Source organism: Trichomonas vaginalis, chromosome V, assembly GCF_026262505.1.
Source record: "Trichomonas vaginalis G3 chromosome V, whole genome shotgun sequence".
NCBI classification, from domain to species: Eukaryota; Parabasalia; order Trichomonadida; family Trichomonadidae; genus Trichomonas; species Trichomonas vaginalis.
In genome coordinates this window covers 21,186,321-21,204,355 of record NC_067207.1, presented here as the reverse complement: position 1 = coordinate 21,204,355, position 18,035 = coordinate 21,186,321, and the positions used below count along the sequence as shown (strand labels likewise).

General features: G+C 31.0%; 7 protein-coding genes across 7 annotated transcripts, besides 2 other annotated features; 3 read left to right on the top strand and 4 right to left on the bottom strand.

The window, feature by feature from the left end:
- Window positions 1-972: 972 nt before the first annotated feature.
- On the top strand, window positions 973-2,100 carry TVAGG3_0376640 (regulation of vesicle fusion; the record flags this gene model as incomplete). Its single annotated transcript, XM_001328805.2, has 1 exon — window positions 1,003-2,067. The coding sequence occupies one exon, from the start codon at window positions 1,003-1,005 to the stop codon at window positions 2,065-2,067; it is 1,065 nt and encodes a 354-aa protein (XP_001328840.1).
- Window positions 2,101-2,320: 220 nt separating this feature from the next.
- Window positions 2,321-3,011, bottom strand: TVAGG3_0376630 (cytolysis; the record flags this gene model as incomplete). The annotated part of the gene is made up of 1 exon (XM_001328804.1): window positions 2,361-3,005. One exon carries the CDS (start codon window positions 3,003-3,005, stop codon window positions 2,361-2,363), a length of 645 nt encoding a protein of 214 aa, XP_001328839.1.
- A 712-nt stretch (window positions 3,012-3,723) lies between these two features.
- TVAGG3_0376620 (exocyst complex component Sec5 family) lies at window positions 3,724-5,922 on the bottom strand (the record flags this gene model as incomplete). The annotated part of the gene is made up of 1 exon (XM_001328803.1): window positions 3,804-5,912. The coding sequence occupies one exon, from the start codon at window positions 5,910-5,912 to the stop codon at window positions 3,804-3,806; it is 2,109 nt and encodes a 702-aa protein (XP_001328838.1).
- A 660-nt stretch (window positions 5,923-6,582) lies between these two features.
- Window positions 6,583-6,877, top strand: TVAGG3_0376610 (DNA-directed 5'-3' RNA polymerase protein; the record flags this gene model as incomplete). Its single annotated transcript, XM_001328802.1, has 1 exon — window positions 6,583-6,804. The coding sequence occupies one exon, from the start codon at window positions 6,583-6,585 to the stop codon at window positions 6,802-6,804; it is 222 nt and encodes a 73-aa protein (XP_001328837.1).
- Window positions 6,878-6,915: 38 nt separating this feature from the next.
- Window positions 6,916-7,941, bottom strand: TVAGG3_0376600 (RNA binding; the record flags this gene model as incomplete). Its single annotated transcript, XM_001328801.2, has 1 exon — window positions 7,073-7,915. The coding sequence occupies one exon, from the start codon at window positions 7,913-7,915 to the stop codon at window positions 7,073-7,075; it is 843 nt and encodes a 280-aa protein (XP_001328836.1).
- A 182-nt stretch (window positions 7,942-8,123) lies between these two features.
- Window positions 8,124-8,161: a mobile genetic element.
- A 1,177-nt stretch (window positions 8,162-9,338) lies between these two features.
- Window positions 9,339-9,375: a mobile genetic element.
- A 141-nt stretch (window positions 9,376-9,516) lies between these two features.
- Window positions 9,517-11,100, top strand: TVAGG3_0376570 (spectrin binding; the record flags this gene model as incomplete). Its single annotated transcript, XM_001328800.2, has 1 exon — window positions 9,717-10,910. The coding sequence occupies one exon, from the start codon at window positions 9,717-9,719 to the stop codon at window positions 10,908-10,910; it is 1,194 nt and encodes a 397-aa protein (XP_001328835.1).
- Window positions 11,101-11,150: 50 nt separating this feature from the next.
- On the bottom strand, window positions 11,151-15,190 carry TVAGG3_0376560 (chromosome condensation; the record flags this gene model as incomplete). The annotated part of the gene is made up of 1 exon (XM_001328799.2): window positions 11,536-15,144. One exon carries the CDS (start codon window positions 15,142-15,144, stop codon window positions 11,536-11,538), a length of 3,609 nt encoding a protein of 1,202 aa, XP_001328834.1.
- Window positions 15,191-18,035: the final 2,845 nt, after the last annotated feature.

Genomic DNA, 18,035 nt, shown 5'->3' with positions numbered 1-18,035 from the left:
AGTTATTTTTTCTGGATAAGATATTATATGGATAATTGGATAGAAAATACAATTATATAATCTTGTACCTGGTTTAATTAAGCTAATTGTCATCAGAAACTTGTAATTTTTATGAATTTCAGATTTTCTTTTCATTACTGCTTTTCTTAATAGGTCAAGTTCTTATTTACGTTATAAAGTATGATATTTACAAATATCAAGTTATCATGTTTTTTGAGAAATTATGAGAAACAAACAAAAATGAAAAAGATAGGAATAGCAATGAATAGTGATGTGGGTATAGAAAATGTAAGAGATATGAATGCAAAGCAATCAGTATTTAGGATATTGACCATAGATTTCGAAAAAAAATGCTGCATATTGAGCGAAAACTATGATTATATTATAAGGCTGTCATTTAAAGCATAATGAAACTATTCCCTTTTCATTTTAATCGAATAAGATAGTAAAGATTTTTGAATTAGCTAGAAACTGATGAGATGTTTTCACAAATCAGATTTTTAATCTCTATAATGCATAATTCACTCAATATCTCAATTTTGATATTGCGAGATATTTTTGCTATCGGTTTCGCAATTTTGACACAATAGCAAGAGGGTTCTATATGCATTATTATCAACGTAGAATCTGAATATCATATCAGAAAATGTCGCAAATCTGACATTTACCCGACCAAATAGCAAAAATAATTGAATACTTTTCGCAAAAACTTTAAAAATCGATAAAATATGAAATATAGATATTAAAGAGACTTTTTATATAATATTCATAAAGATTTTCCAAAAATATGATACCGCAAAATTAAAAAAGTGACGTCTTGAGTGGAGTCAAAGGTCGAAATTGCTAGCTAAATGTTTTTTTAGCGAAATTGCGTATTGTACGTTTTTTTCGCAAAACGAAACCCTTATAACCAATAAATTTATCGACTATAAAAATTCAACTATTTCAAAAATATTTTTTATTAACTTTTTCAAAATATTCAATCAAAAAAAAAACGCTTTCATGTCGGCTCCTTCAACCCCATCAAGAAATCCTGAAGATAAATCAGGAACCCAGTCACCCACCAGTCCATCTCAAACTCATCACAAAGTTGATCGCTACGGTTGGTACGTTGACGAAAATAAAGAAGTTTCTCCCCAAGAAAAGAAATTGAGAGAAAAAGATTCTAAGATTGAACAGCAGCGTGTTGATGAATGGATGAAAATGTATAATAATTGGATTTATTACTCAGGAAAAGGAAGAGAAAAACTTTGCGAATTTATTCGACATGGAATTCCCGATTCGTGCCGAGAACGTGCATGGAAGATTATATTACAGCCAGATTTCTTAAATCCTCTTGCCGATACCTCGGTTGATTTAGATTCTCTGATCAATAAAGGTGCAACATCTGTTTGGCGCACGATTGAAGCAGACCTTGATCGTACAATGCCAAATTGTCCAATGTTCTACAATGATAAATGCCTTAACTCGCTTCGCCGTATATTAAAAGCTTATAGTAACCAGGATCCTGAACTCGGTTATACACAAGGCATGTCGTTCATAGCCGCTATGCTTCTCTTGTATCTCGATGAAAATACAGCATATAACTGCTTCGCAAAATTAATGTCAGGAGAAAAGCATCTGTTAAGAAATCACTTCCTCCCTGGCTTCCCTCGTTATAAGGAGATCCTCAAGATTTGGGATGTCGTCTTTAGAGCGAAATACCCAAAGGTTCATGAACATTTATTACGTCTTAACTGCGATTCGAATTTCTACACGCCTTCATGGTTCTTAACAGGTTTCCTTAATGTGGAGTTCCCTCCAATTATTCGTTTACATATTTTCGACTGCTGGATCGAATTCGGTTCAAGAGCGCTTTTATCTTTTGCTCTTGTTATCATTTCTCGCAACAAGAAAGCATTAGTCTCTGATCCATTCGAACTTATCCTTCCGAACTTACAGAACCCTCAAAATCTCCCAACAATGCAGGATTGGAGATATCTCCTTAAGAAATACGACAAGCTTTGGATTAGCGAAAAAGATTACATCAAATATTGCAACATGGCAAAAGTTCCTGCATTTCCATAATTTCGCATCTTTATTTTGTATATTTTTGTTACCCCTCTGTATTTAAAATCTTTTAAATGTTATATTTCGATATTTACCTGTTTTTCTATTCAACTCCTCACCAAAAAGTAAATTATTCAACAAATTTCCCTTTACCATCAAAACTGTTATTTAAAAACCGTTAGAACCATGATGAAGACTTTATATGATCAATTCCCTCAGGTAAAATAAAAGCTCCAATAACAAAAAATAAAAAAAAAATTAAATAATATTGTTTATAAAAAAATTCTAACAAACACTTGTATTTTTAGTAATTAGCAATAAACATATGAGCTGATAAAGCTGCAGATAGTTCCGCAAAGTACAAAAAGATGCCAAATTGCGTGAGTATATGCGATTTTATCTCTGGCGAAGAACATTGTGCCTAAAGTATAAGAAACGCCAGCTAAGAATAAGTAGTAAATGCCAGCAGGTTCAAAGTTACGAACTAAAGTTCCCAATGTAGAAACAACGAGCCAGCCCATAACAATGTAATATAAGAGGGAAATTGTATCTACGTAATCGAACCACATGATTTTGAGGAAAATTCCGATTGCGGCATATGACCAAATCACGATTAAAAGAAGAGTTCCATTTGTATCGGCTAAAACTGTAAGACAGTATGGAGCGTAACTTCCGGCAATTAATAAATAGATTGAGCAGTGATCACCGTATCTCATAATTTTCTTGATCTTTTCTTGCTTTACACCATGATAACATGTTGAAACTGTGTATAATATAAACATTGATGCACAGAAAATTGCCATTCCTATCGTTTTATTTCTATTATAATTTTTGACTTGTTGAACAATGACTAATATAGTTGCAATGAAAGAAAATACAATTCCTATGGCATGTGTAGCAGCACTTGCAATTTCTTCACCTGGTTCCCAGGCGGGGAGCGATTTCATGGGGATCATTTTCGCAAAATTTTAACAAAAAACTTGACATGTGATATGATATTATGTAATTCTCTATCATCGGATAATTGAATGTATAACTCATAAGTGATCGATTTAAACTCAAATGTGTTTTGATTTTATAACAGGGAACGTCATCTTCTCTATTAGAAGGTTTTTCCTTTTTTACGGACCCAAAATTGCTCATAGATTTAGGGGATTCCATTTGGAATGATCATTTCATTATGTCAGAAACACATTTATCTTCAAAATATTGATATAATTCCAAGAAATGTTGGAAATATCAGAGGAACATAATGATTAATGGAATGTTTGATGTATTTGGACATGAAACAAGCTTTCTAGTTGATATTGACACATGATCATAGATATAAATAACTTTTAAAATTCCAAAAAAAATTCAAAAATCTAAAAATATATTCAAAAAATAAGAATTTTAGATTGAAAAACTCGAAATCACGAAATTTTTGGAAAATAAATGTTCTTTATTTTATGTATTCAAACGATTTTACTTATGAAAATCGGAATTATCTCCAAGAAATTGAAAAATAATAATATCTTTCTTTTAATGTAATGGATATTTGATGAAAACCTTGGAACAAATTAGCATAAAATCAACTTTTTAGATTTTCAACAGCTTTGTGAGACACAAAATTAATGAGAAGTTTCAAATTAAAAAATTATTTTAGAAAGCATTGTGGTTTTAGCATCATCTTTCAATATACATAATATTTACATTGAATTGAATTCAGAAACAGTTCATGGATTCATAAAAAATTATTAAATATAACCTAAATTTTAGTGACTTTTGTTAACAAGAGATCTAAGCTGCAAATTCAGCTGTTTCTTAAGAGCCAGATATGTATTATTCTGTCTCATTGTCTTTACATCGGAGTCTTTGGCTCCAATTTCAGCTTCTATTGGGTCGTAAGCCAATTCGGGCTTCTTTCCGAGCGCTCCGAAAGGAGGATCGATTGTTCTTTGGTGGGAAGGATCAGTTGGATCAGGGATAGGTATTAATGGCTCCATCCAAAACGCATCTTCAATAATACAAAGGTCTAACAACAATCTCTTTCTTCCTGCCTTACTAATAACAGGCAATTGCTTCAAAGAATAGAGTATTGATGACGTTATCGCAGCGATTAAGTCTTCTCTGACCTCCTCGTAAACATTTCCCCATGTTGTTCTGCAAGAAATGACTTTGTTGAGGAGATAAACAAGCCATCCATCAGCTTGGAATGGAATATCATCCTTTTGCCAGTCAATGCACGAAAGGAAGAATCCTTGGTAGATTTTTGAGCTGATGTCAGATGCAAATTGTCGGACAAGTTTGGCTCGGAGGATTTCTATGATCTCGTCCGTAATAAGGAAGATCTTACGACTCTCTTTGTCGCTGAACGGAGTCTTTGTAACGTTCTGGTATTTCTGGAAAAGATCTGTAAAAAGTTTATCTTCTAATTCGTTGAGCATAGCAAGGGTTTGGACGATGTTTCCCTTTCCATTCATGGCAATCTCTTCATGGGTAACGTCAAGAAGCATGAAAATGGGCTCCGAAACTAAAGTTGAATATTGTTCCGGAGTAAATAGCTCTCCTTCGTCCAGAACTCGGATCTGGTACTCGACAATGCCTTTCACGTATTCCTGGGACTTCAAAATCTCTTTAAATGACTGTTTAAGGAATTCTAGGTACCAATTTTGTAAATCTAGCTGTGCTTGCTTGATTGTGTCGGGCATGAACTTGGACTTGAGAGCTATGTTGTACATTTGAGAGATACGAAGGATTGTCTGATGTAATTCTTCATTAAATTTTGTAAATTCGGATTTGACGGCAATATCTTTAAGACTTTCTGTGGATTTGTCGGATATTTCTTTGACAAGTTGGGCAATTTGCGATTCAATGCTGAATCTGGCAGTTTTGTATTGATCAAAATAATTATCATGGAAAAAGTCGATAAGAGTCTTAAAGAAAGGATAGGTAGTCTCAAATACACCACAGGCGTTTGTAATAGGCTGGTTTGTAAACGCGTTGAGGATTCTTTGCTGTAATTCGATAATTAATTGAGTAATTGCATTTTTCTGTGGGTTTATACCCATAAGTAATATACAGTATTTTTCGTTGAATGTTTTAGGCGTCATCTGCATAATTTTGTTTCTCAATGCGTCTTCGACACCACGCAAAGCTTTTTCGACATCCTGAATGGCAAGTGAGAAAGGCATAACCTTCTCCAAATCAGGAAGTTTCTTCCTCTTTTCGTAAACTCTGATAATTTCATCGAATTGACCAAGAAATTGAAGTTTGACGATTTCGTCTGCCAATGTGAAGATGAAACCGTTTTGGCCGATACGGCTGAGCTCCTTGTTGGCTTCGTACGCTTTCTGGTTCTGCTCGTAGATTCCTTTGAAGAATAAATTCATATTTGCGTTGATTCTATCAAATTCTGCGTCAAGTTGAGCTAAAAGTTGTTCTCCTGGGAATGAGTTTGTGCTGAAAAGAGAGTTGGCTTTAGCTAAATCTTCAGTAGCTTCGACATAATTATGCAATTGATCGGCAATTTTTTGGATTGGAGATTTATTAAAGTCATCGATCGGATCTTCATTTGCTTTGCATGCATTTTTAAGGTGAAGGAGTGGATGCGCTGCAAATTCTGTTGTTCTAATGAAATCAAGTGGATCAAATTTTTGTTGATTTAATAAAGCGATATTTTGAGGTGTGTCGAAGCTAAGGGTTTGTTCTGTTTTAGTTCTTTGGCGTCCAATTTCGATTTTTTGCCCTGCCTTTTCTTTTGTATCAATTTCTTGGATAACAACTCCAGAAATTTGCTCAGGCTGTCCAAAATTGCTAACTGTATCAGCCCAATTAAGGCAAACTGGATCTGTTAAGTCCCTTGGTTGTCGTTTTCCTTCCATATAAAATTTGTTACGGGCGTGCAGATATATGATTTATTTGAACGATAAGTAAAGTTATAAGGAATCATTGCAAGATTTTCATTTTTTCTACTGTAAAACATGATTCAACTGCTTGGTTTTTCATACACTCATTGCTAAAAACAGCTATTTATTCACGCCATTGCAATTGTTTATCATTTTCTAAAGAAAATGATTATTTTTTTTCATATTACTTGATTCTTTTCGCCATCATCTTAAAAAAGAATTACCACACGCTTTTTATGAGTATTACATTACAAATTTCCTTACAAATCATATAAATAATTTATATGCCATATGTTGAACCTTTATTCAGCTTTTATCATACTAGTTTCCGTATTGAAAATGTAAAACTTGGATAATATATGTTTGTTGAAGCTTTATTTTGAGTTGTATCAATATTTGATATCAATTTCTTGATAAATACTAAGAGTTTAGCAATTAATATATTAGTTGCACATAGATATATCTTCACCTATATATAATAGTTAGAAACTCTAAATAAAGAAAAAAATCAAATGAAAAATTGGACCAAAAACCCATATCTTTCTAAGATTTCATTTTTGTATAATGTCCCTTTTTGATTTGAATTATAATTACCATTACCAAAACACAGGACATTAAAAAATATTTGAGAACTTTACATTTTAAAATGCTGATTCCTGTTCGTTGCTTTACTTGCGGAGCCATCATCGGACACAAATGGAAAGAGTACGTCAGACTAATCGAGGAAGAGCACATGAACTATACAGAAGCTTTAAACGCACTTAACTTAAAGAGATTTTGCTGCCGTAGAATGCTCTTAACACATGTCGATCTTCTTGATAGAATGCTTCTCTACTCTCGTCAGGATACAACACCAACCCAAAACTAATTAAATGTTAGCAGAATAAATACAATAGAAAAAAATAATAAAAATATTTTTGATTGGAATAAAAATTTACACCTAATATATATAAATAGAAACAACATGGCTCAAGTTACTGCCAAAAATAGTCGCTTGAGAAAGAATTATTAAATTTTATTTAAAAATAAATACAAATCTAAAACATAAATACAAAGAATAACAACAAGCTCTCTATACAATCTCTGAAAACTAGATTGTTTTTCGGTGATTTTAAAAAACAATTTATATTTTTTTTTCAGAGAATTGAATCAATAGCTCTATTCGATCTTTTGCCTAGAATACGGGCCAAAAACTCTTCTCTAGATTTAAGTTGTAATACTATCTCTTTGATATCTTTTCTTACGAAGTTATCGTTTTGGAATGGAATATCTATTAAATTATCGGGTTGTGGCTCTACAATTTCTGTATTTGGTTGCTGTGAATTCTGTGAAGGACGTGGAGTTTCTGCTCTCATTGGAGTAGAAGCTCTGTTTTGAACTGGAGTTTGTGCTCTGTTTTGAATTGGAGTTGAAGCTCTGTTTAAAACGGGTGTTTGAGGCCTGGAAGGAGGCTGTGCGTTCTGCTGATTAAGCATTATTGGCGGAGGCTTTGAATCTGATCTATAATCGTTAATCACTCTTTCTGAATCATGATAAGGCTCATTGTATGACTCGTGATATCCATCATGAAAAGAATCACGTGGATTATCTCTGTAAGACATTTCTCGGGGTGAATTCATGGCCATTTGTGATGAAGACATTCCATTCATATCTTGAGGCTGCTTTCTCTGTACTAAACGCTGTTTTCTTTCTCTTTCTTCTGGTGGTAATGGTTTAGCCCATTGTACTCTAATTTGATTTTCCCAAAATTTCATTCCGTTTGTTGCTGCCATAGCAGCTTCTGCTTGTTCGTGCTTTTCAAATTCAACGAATGCAATTCCACGTGATCTAACGGTTCCGCGAGTATTAACGATAAATGCTGTGAGAATTGTTCCATAGGGCTCAAAAACTTCTCGAACATGCTTTTCTAAAGCTTCGATAGGCAAGTTAGCTATAAACAAAGTCTTTTTTTCAGACTTATCTGAATCGTAATTTGACATACTAAAAAAACAGTTTACAAAATAATCGTCGAAGAAGAACTCAGAACAAAATTGTAAACTGAATGACACTTTTTAACTTTTGAAGCACAAATATTCATTAACTAATAATGATTATTATTTTTCAGAATAAAATTTTGTCAACAAAATTGACAGAGTCAGAAAAAGTTTTTTTTACCAAGAAAAACTCATAAATAACACATTAAGTAAGTGTTGTAAACAGAAATTCATCAAAAGTGACACCTCAGAAAAGCTAAAATATTGAATTTTTGGAACTTTTGATAAAGCACGTTTTTAAATATTAATTAAAGTAAATGTATATTTTGTAAAGATTCTTTTTAATAAAAAATAAAATTTTGAAGAAGAACACAAAATCTTCTGAAAAATAATATCACATAAACTCATATTATTTTCTAATATATAACTATTTTATATAAAAATCAAATTCAATGATCTTAAAAGCGAAGGATAAACCTCAAAAATTACGAATATAATGAGTGGGAATATAATGCTTATCTATCAGAAAACCATATGAAATATTAATTTTTGCTTTACGCCTAATTTTTGACGACAATTAGCAAAAAATGTTAAATGTTAACACTCAGTCCATTTGAATATGAAAAATAAAATTGACTTTGATTAAATGTTTTTATTTATCATGCAATTCTTCTTGCGACCAAAGATTTGAATAAAAGTTCAAAAAATAAGATAGCTTAAAAAATAATATACGGTAGTGTTTACTAATAGATGAATAGTATATAAATTCTATTAAAATGGATTTGATCCAAAAAAATATAAAACCAAAAATAATTGTTATAATTTAAATGAAGAAGTAATTTAAAACGATTTTATTTATGATCAAATTTTATATATTTTTTTGGATCAAATCCATTTTAATAGAATTTATATACTATTCATCTATTAGTAAACACTACCGTATATTATTTTTTAAGCTATCTTATTTTTTGAACTTTTATTCAAATCTTTGGTCGCAAGAAGAATTGCATGATAAATAAAAACATTTAATCAAAGTCAATTTTATTTTTCATATTCAAATGGACTGAGTGTTAACATTTAACATTTTTTGCTAATTGTCGTCAAAAATTAGGCGTAAAGCAAAAATTAATATTTCATATGGTTTTATGATAGATAAGCATTATATTCCCACTCATTATATTCGTAATTTTTGAGGTTTATCCTTCGCTTTTAAGATCATTGAATTTGATTTTTATATAAAATAGTTATATATTAGAAAATAATATGAGTTTATGTGATATTATTTTTCAGAAGATTTCATTCTATATGCCTATGAAAAGTACTCTCAAAACTAACTTTTTCCTAATTATAATTAAATCTAGAATATTGTATTATGCTTAGTATTATTTCATTTTTCTCATTCAATTTAGAATTTACAAATGTCAAAAAATTGAGAGCTGTCACTTTTGATGAATTTCTGTTTATTACAGTAAGTGCGTTATTATCAAATTTCCAATTTAAATTTAAATAAAAGTGGAAATTAAAAATTTTAGGACTCCTAAATTTTTTGAATTTTTTTTTCGAAATTTTTTGCATTGAAATTTTTCAGTTCATTTTTCATTATGTCAACTCAACTTAGCGAACTAATGGAAATAACTAAGATTATAATGCTGCAATTACAGCAATATACCAATTGAAAACATACAAAGAAGAAGAAATAGAGACGATTTACAAACTGATTAAAAGAAACTTGATCGAAACCAAATACTTTACACCCTCTCAGATTATCCAGATCATAGAAACTGTCTCTATTTATAACAATAAATACATGAAAGCATACCTGATCCTATTCAAAAAGATTTATGATGAATACAATCCAATCAAAATACATAATATTGGAAGAATTTTCGGCTGCTTAATTTATAGTGAGTACGGAATTATAATTGGAAAATCAGAGGAATATGGAGAACTAGGATACATTCCTACCATTCATCTAGAAGGCACAATTTGGAGGGCAATAATGGACGATGACAAACAGTCATTTGTCGCATTTACTCAGAAAGAAGGATTCAATAAAGATAAAACACTAATAAGTGAAGTATATCCCCCTACAAAAGATGGATATTCTTATCTTGAATTATGCTGTTACCATGGATCAGCATCAATCTTCAAATATTTACGAGCAGAATTCAATGCAGAGATTACAGAAAAATGCATACAATTAGCATTTTTACGTGGAAACCCAGATATCCTGTCAGAATGCGTAAAAGAAATAATCAACTTCGATCGTTGTAACTGTATGAAATTTGCGATCATTTCTCATAACATTGATTTTGTTACATATTTGATGAATGAACATGCAATGAAAATAGAGTCCACATTTGATTGTTTCTATCATTTGAACATTCTTGCATTCATTGTTTACATGGATTCCAAAGGGGATTTCAGTTCATTAAATGATTTTACTGCAGCACTTCGATTAAATCATCCAGCACTTGTCGAATATTTCCTTTCAAAAGGTGCAAAGATTGATAATGATTCAAAACATGAAACAGTTCTTCATTATGCTTCCAAATATTGCAATGGAAAAATCATCGATTTACTAATTTCACATGGAGCAGATATTTTGAGGAAGAATGAAAACAAGCAGACAGCTCTTCATCTTGCCTTAGAATATAACAATGAGGAAGCAGCGGAAGTACTTATCTCAAGAGGTGCAAATATCAAAGCAAAGGATAATTTGTCTAACCAAACAGCTCTTCACATCGCAGCCAAAAATAATTGCGCAAAAATTGTAGAACTTCTTATTTCACATGGTGCAAAAATTGACGTTCCTAATAATGAAGGCGAAACTCCTCTTCATTATGCAGCATATAATAACAGCAAAGAAGCCTTGGAAATTCTTGTTTCACATGGTGCAGATGTTAAAGCCAAAACAAAACAAGGAAAAACACCCCTTAATTTTATAAGAGCAAAATACAATAAAGAAATTGTGGATATTCTTGTTTCACATGGCGCTTAACACATATCTAACATTATATTAATATATAGGATTTTATTTACTTCATTTTGTCACACTCTCATTAAACTAAAATTTCTATTATAGAAAACAGAATATATTTTTTTTGTTCTTTTCTACAATAGTACATTACTTTCTGAAGCTATAATATGAATTTATTCTTATTATACTTAGACATTCTACAAAAGTATATTAATGCTTCCTTCGAGAGATTATGATTGAAATTGAGAAAGTCCAAATCTATTCTTCACAATTATTTATATCCCCTACTCTGTAGAATATTAAAGGGAAATAAATCCCTATATTAAGATAGGGAAAAATAACATAAATGCATGGATAAAAAGATACCGTCTCTAATGGATCATTCTTTTTATAAAAAAAGTAAAAAAGGACGATTAAAATTCACTCAATTTTTTTGACATATGACAGTGAATGACATTGTCAAAAGTTATGACAAATGATAAATCGTCTACAGAGATTATTCTAAAATATCAAGAGGAATCATTATCTCAAATCTCATGCAAAATTATCCATTGGAAGTTTATGTTAGATGATCTCAAGTTTAGAAAAAAACAAAAAGAATTATTTATTAAAATAATTTTTTTAACAAATAAAAAAATATAATAAATTATTCTTGAATAAAAACAGTTTCATGACCTTCATTATTATTCTGGTCCTTTGGCACGAATTTCGTTGGTTCAATCATCAGAGCAGTTGCACAATCCTCTTTCTTGAAAATTCCAACTAATCTGTCCGCGCATTCGAAGAAATTATTTCTGTTACTTACAACAATAAACTGTGCATCAGTTGTTTTCTCTCTCAAGTAGTTAGCAATGATCATTACGTTGTTGTTGTCGAACGCCGCATCAATTTCATCCATGACATAAAGCGGTGTCGGCTTAAACTGGTGCAAAGAGAAAACCAAAGCCAAACTACTCAAAGCTTTTTCTCCTCCACTCAAATTCGCGATGTGTTTCCATGATTTTCCAGGCGGTCTCACGGAAAACGTAATTCCTTCAGAGAAAGGATCCAAAGTATCAACTAACTCAAGTTCTGCGTCACCTCCCAAAGTGAGCATCTGATAAATTTCTTTGAGTTTCTTTGTAATTTTCTCGAAACCATCCAAAAACTTAAGAAGTCTTTCCTGCCTCAAATTCTCATATTCCCTTTGCAACTCACTTCTCTGTTTATCAATTGACTGGAAGGATTCGAGTTCTTGCTGATAGATCTCGTCTTTCCTCTTATATTCGTCAATTGCAGAGATATTCGCATTCGTACTTTTGACTTTGTCTTCGTAACTTGCGATTTCTATTTCGATCTCGTGTTCATCGCGATCTTCCCATTCGGAAAGCTTCTCTTGGTCAACATTGTATTCACCAAGTTTCTTTGTTAATCTCTCTAAAAGTTGTGTGTCATCTTCAAGTGTATCGGCGGCGGTTTTGACACGTTTTTCTGACTCTTCAATTTCTTGAGAATATTCATCCAAATTTTCTTTCATTTTTTCAATATCTTGTTTGAAAACTTCAATTTTGTCTTCTAAGAGTTGAAGTTCTTTGTTTAGTTCTGCAAGTTTTTCATTGTTTTCATTTAATTCTTGAGAACTTTCAGCCAACAAAGGAGAAATATCAGAAATCTTTTGTATTAAATCTTCGATTTCTTTTCTGTTTTCTTCAACTTTCTTTTCGTTTTTGGAAATTTGGTTTTCCAATGAACTGATTTTTTGTTTTGACTCAGCAATTGTTTTGTTTAACATACTCAAAGTATTCCTGTAACTTTGGACTTTTACTTTAATTGCTTTCAGTTCATTTCCGCCAACATCTGCAATTTTTGACTGTAACTCATCAACTTTTTGTTTGGCACTTTTTGCGTCACTTTTTGCTTGTTCTAATTTTGGTTCAATTTCGGCCATTTTTTGTTCTAGTTCGATTATTCTGTTTTTATCGTCTTCTGACATTTCCGGTTTGACCAAAGTTTGTAAACGGTTTTCTATCGTCATAACCGTTTCATTCAAAGAGTTAATTGCCATTTGACACTTTTCATAGTCAATTTTTGATTGTTCTGGATTTAGCTGTCTAATTTGAGAGGAAATTTGGTCGATTTCTCTCCTTAAATTTTGAATTTTTTCATCCAAATTATGTAAATTCTGGGAAAGATTTTTAATTTCGTTTTCATCAACCAAATCCATACCTCCTGACCTTGGTTTTGATCTTCCACCACCTGTCATTGTACCAGCAGGTTCAATCAAGTCTCCTTGCAATGTAACAACTCTTTGTCTCAAACCGTAACCGATTTCTTTGGCTTTTTCTATCGTTTCACAAACTAACGTATTTTTGAGAACGAAATAAAAAGCATTCAAAAAATCTTTTTCATGAGATTTATCTTTGACTTGTATTAAGTCGATTAATCTGAGACTTCCTTCCGGAGCTTTGAAATCATCCTGGAATTTCTTGATTTTGTTCAAACAGATGAAAGTTGTTCTTCCCAAGTTTTTCTGTCTTAATTCATTCAAACATCTTTTTGCCGTTTCATCAGTATCAACAACAATGAAATCTAATCCATTTCCTGCTGCATATGTAATTGCGACATCATACTTTTTATCAATAGTACCTAAGGAACCGACTCGACCAAATAAGCCCTCAATATTTTCTCGTTTTTTGAAATCTTCTAAACCTTCAACAAGTTTATTCTTTTGACGGTTTCTTTGTACGTTATTTTCAAGTTCTTGGTATTTCACAAATACTGTTCTTCTTTCTTGCTGCAGATTCTCGTATTCTTTCTTTTTATCTTCTAATTTTTCTTTCAAAGAATTTAACGTTTTTTCTTCTATGTCACTTTTTCCATTTAAGGTTTTTTCTTCTTCAATTTTTTGGGATAAATCCGATTTTGCTTTTTCAAGTTCCTGGTTTAATTTTTCATTTAACTTCTTGTTTTCTTCTTGTGCAAGGTTTATTGACTTCAATTCGTTCTTGTATGACATGTATTCAGTGTTTAATGTTAATTCTGCTTCATTCTTTTCTGACAAAACCGTTTGACACATTGTCAAATCCAATTGAAGTTTTGTTGTTTCATCTTTTGTGTTTTGATAGAGTTTCTCCATTTCTTCTTTAGTTCTATCGTATTCTTTTTGTTTTTCTGATAATTCTGACTCAGAATTCTCGATTGTTTTCTGGAGAACATCTATTTGGCGTTTACTTTCAACGACATCTTTAAGCATCTTGTTCTTGTCTTTTTCTAATTGATCTTTTGTAGAATTTAATGATTTGGATTTCAAATCTAATTCGGCATTTTTGTTCTTTGACCCTCTGACCTTTTTACTTTGATCATTGACACTGTTTTTCTGCCTTTCAAGTTGTTTTTCAACTAAATTTTTTTCTTGAATTTTGGCATCATACTTCGCACGGTCTTCTTTATGACTGTCAAGCATTTTGGCGTGTGCTTCATTGACTTCTTTAACTATCTTCTGGTCTTCGACAATCTTCATCCTTAATCCTTCCTTTTTGTTGTTGATTTGTGCTGCATGCAAAATTTTTATGGTATTTTGCCATTCGAGGTATTGTTCTGCTTCGTTTTTGGAGTCTTCAAGGACATCTCTCTCTTTCTTGGCATGTGTCATGCGACCAATTGCTTCATCTCTTGTTATATTGATCTGGGCAATCTCTTTCTCTTTGTTTTGGATGGGTTCGACGTATTCGCTTGTACCAATGACATCTTCAATGTAGTCTAATAAGCCTACGGAGTTCTGATTCGTTGCTTTTGGCTTCATCTGGGCAATGGAGCCAACTTCGCCTTGTAAGATTAAAAATCTGTTGTGGTCTAAGTCAATTCCAACTGACTTCAAGAACTTGGTGATTTCTGTGTATGATGAGGAACGATCATTCCAATAATAGTTGGATGCTGCGTTTGTTCTGACATCTCTACCGATAGAAAATTCACTGTTGGGAACTTCTTCTTCACCAATGTACTTTGCGAAGATAACTTTGACAGATGCTTTAGTTAAATTCGGATATTTTGTACTTTTGTGGATTAAATCTTTCAGGACGTTTTGTCTCATATGGCGTGCTTTGTAGCCGAAGACAAATAGCATTGCATCAATGACATTCGATTTACCAGACCCGTTGGGACCGACAATACTTGTAAAACTTGGATGAAAAGGGCCAATATCTTTCAGGCCGGCATAGCTCTTGAAATTTTCAACTTGAATGCTCTTGATAATTAGTCTTTCTTCCTGCCCTTCCATCAAAATCAAATTGAGTGACCGTTTAAAAATTCCCCCGAGGAAGTGCATAGTTTTGATGAAATCCCAATTTCATGATACAAATAGCATTAATTAATATAATAATATCTATTTATCATAAAATCATTGCATTTTAATTTCCCATTTTTTCGAAAAAATTTCGATGTAAACCTCACAATTTCAATGGCTTTGGAGACTTATGGGGAATAAGCACTGAATGTCAACTTCAATTGACATGTTTCGGTATTTGTTAGTCATCAAGAACTCATATACCAACAATCTCCTTTTACTTCTTGAAATTTAAATTGTAAAGAAAAATCAACCTTTTAATTATTACTTTTAAACCCTATGGAACACATCCTTACTAGACATGTATACATATACTATAGCTAATTACTATTTTTCACTTGAATCACAAAAAAATTGAACCAAAAACCCGGCATCTGACCAAGTTGTTCACGAATTACTATTCACATCTAAGAATTAGTATCATTCAAATGTACAACGAGTTGATACTCCAACAATTTTTTAATATATATTTTTTATTAAATCCGAAATTCAATATGATTATATTGCAGAATGGTTGAAAAATACCAGCTGTAATAAATGCATGATTAATACAGATCTGAAATATATTCCGATTAAATATATTTTTGGGAAAAATGAAAAAAACAAAAGAATAATGCTGTCATTTGACTCTTTGATACAATACCAACAACATGTTGATATTCTGAATTATGACGAATTTTTGATTTAATGAATTTTAAATTTAAGGATACCCTTACATTGCGTAGTTAGAAAGAGAATATGATATTGTCATGATTGCTAAAGTTTTAGGCTCCAGAAATGAATATACATCAAACTGAAACAATTGATAAATTGAATGAACTTTTGAGAGGTTCTCAAATAAAAAAAATTATCTAATTTTTTACAATATTACTATTATTTTATCCACATATGTATATATAGTAATTTGAGAAAACTTTTAGGAAAAAATAAGTTTAATAAAAATCTGAATTTTACTTGTTGTGGGATTGTTATTAATTGACACTCCAGACGTATTACTAATAGTTATGCGTATGCAATTAAAGTATTTCTGATGGACAAAATGTGAGATTTATATCAGATAATTCATTTCTACTATTAAGTTATTCATTTATGAGTTTGCACTTATTCGCACTAAATAAATAACTATTAAAAATTGTTTTAATTAATTGACACCATATAATAGAGTGAATTTTGTTTGATCAAACAACAATAGATGATAGATATAAAGCCAAGAAACTTGCTATTAATATGCTCTACTTGCTATTTCAATGTAAGTATGATATTTTCTAAATGTTTCGTTCAGATAACTTAGATATATTAGTCAAAATTTGAAATTTTAATAGCACATATATTAAAAATAATTATTATTCATAAAAGATTAATGAAATAGTAAAAAAATCAATCAAATTATAAAAATACAACATTTAGAAGAATTCTTATTATCCTTCAAAAAGTCAGTATTTCTGCTGTAATTTTCTACAACATTGTAGTTATTGCACTTTGTCTATGGATTTGTATATATGTTATATATAAATTATATATCTAAACTGCCCATAAGTGCAATTTTTATATAAATTGTTTATTTCTTTAACAATTTCATATGAAATATGCTTTTTTAAGCGTATCAAAGCTGTGTTCTTAATGTGTATGGATATATCAAGAAAAATGTCGAAAAAAAATGTGAATTCACAAATTCACTGAATTTTCACCGTTTTTTGAATTTTGCTACAGCACTAATATTAAATAATACTAAAATCTTCTGTCTTTGTAAAAGAATAAATTCTGACAAAAAGTGCTCGTTTAAATTTAATGATCATCTGTATGACTAAGTGGTAAAAAGTGTTTATGACCAAAAAAGGGTTACATGCTTAGTCTATTTTTCTGACAGGATACTCTAGATTTACATGATCTCTATTTCATATCTCCGTTTTTAGATTCTTCGACAGATTTTATGATAGAAAACCAAGATTAACAAATTTCCGGCATGTTAATGAAGAAATCTGCAGCTACCCTCAATATTATTTCAATAATCAGTATCGTTTCTCTTACAATTTATTTTTTTCTCAATAATTTAACAAGAAATAACAATACACACTTGGTTTTACGTATAAAAGCTAAGTGTCGAACTTAATCAACTTTACTTACTTAGCAAATGAATATTTTTGTGGTTGCGAGTTCTGAATGCTGAAGTTTTAGATTTCTCTATAAATGATATCATTGCACTTACAATGTTGTTCCAGCCTATCGCATAAATCATAGAAAATCCAAAAAAAAAAATAATATAAAGAAAATTCATGTCATGAAGTTCAAAAAATACCGTGTAACATTAAAATTTGTTATGCATAATACATTTTAGCTATTATTGATTTTTTTTAATTTTCGAGAAATTGAATGGTGAGTCCGATAGAGAAATTTTTAAAAATCCTAGTCCCTCATAGAAGTAATTTCCCTCGTCTCCCATACTTCCAAATGTATGCATATGACATAAACTTTTATGCATTACACAAGTGGCCAATAATATCTATAGAGTAAAAAATTAGAAATTTAATTTTTTTATATGATAGTTATATTTCAGATTTGCGAGCGTAACTTTTTTCTCCATGGCATACTTGTTTTAAGAGCAAATGATCAAAATCGTCCTTCAATTATTGAAGGAGCTGATATCTTTTGAAAATTGAATTGAAAGGGTATTCAATTTTCAAATTTCCTCTCAATTTTGGAAACATATCAACTCTATGAATTAACAATTATGTGCCTTCACAGTTTATCAGTCATATAAGGTGCTTATAAAGAAAAAAGTTACGCTCGCAAAATATGTTTTTATATAGATTTCACATAAAATAATT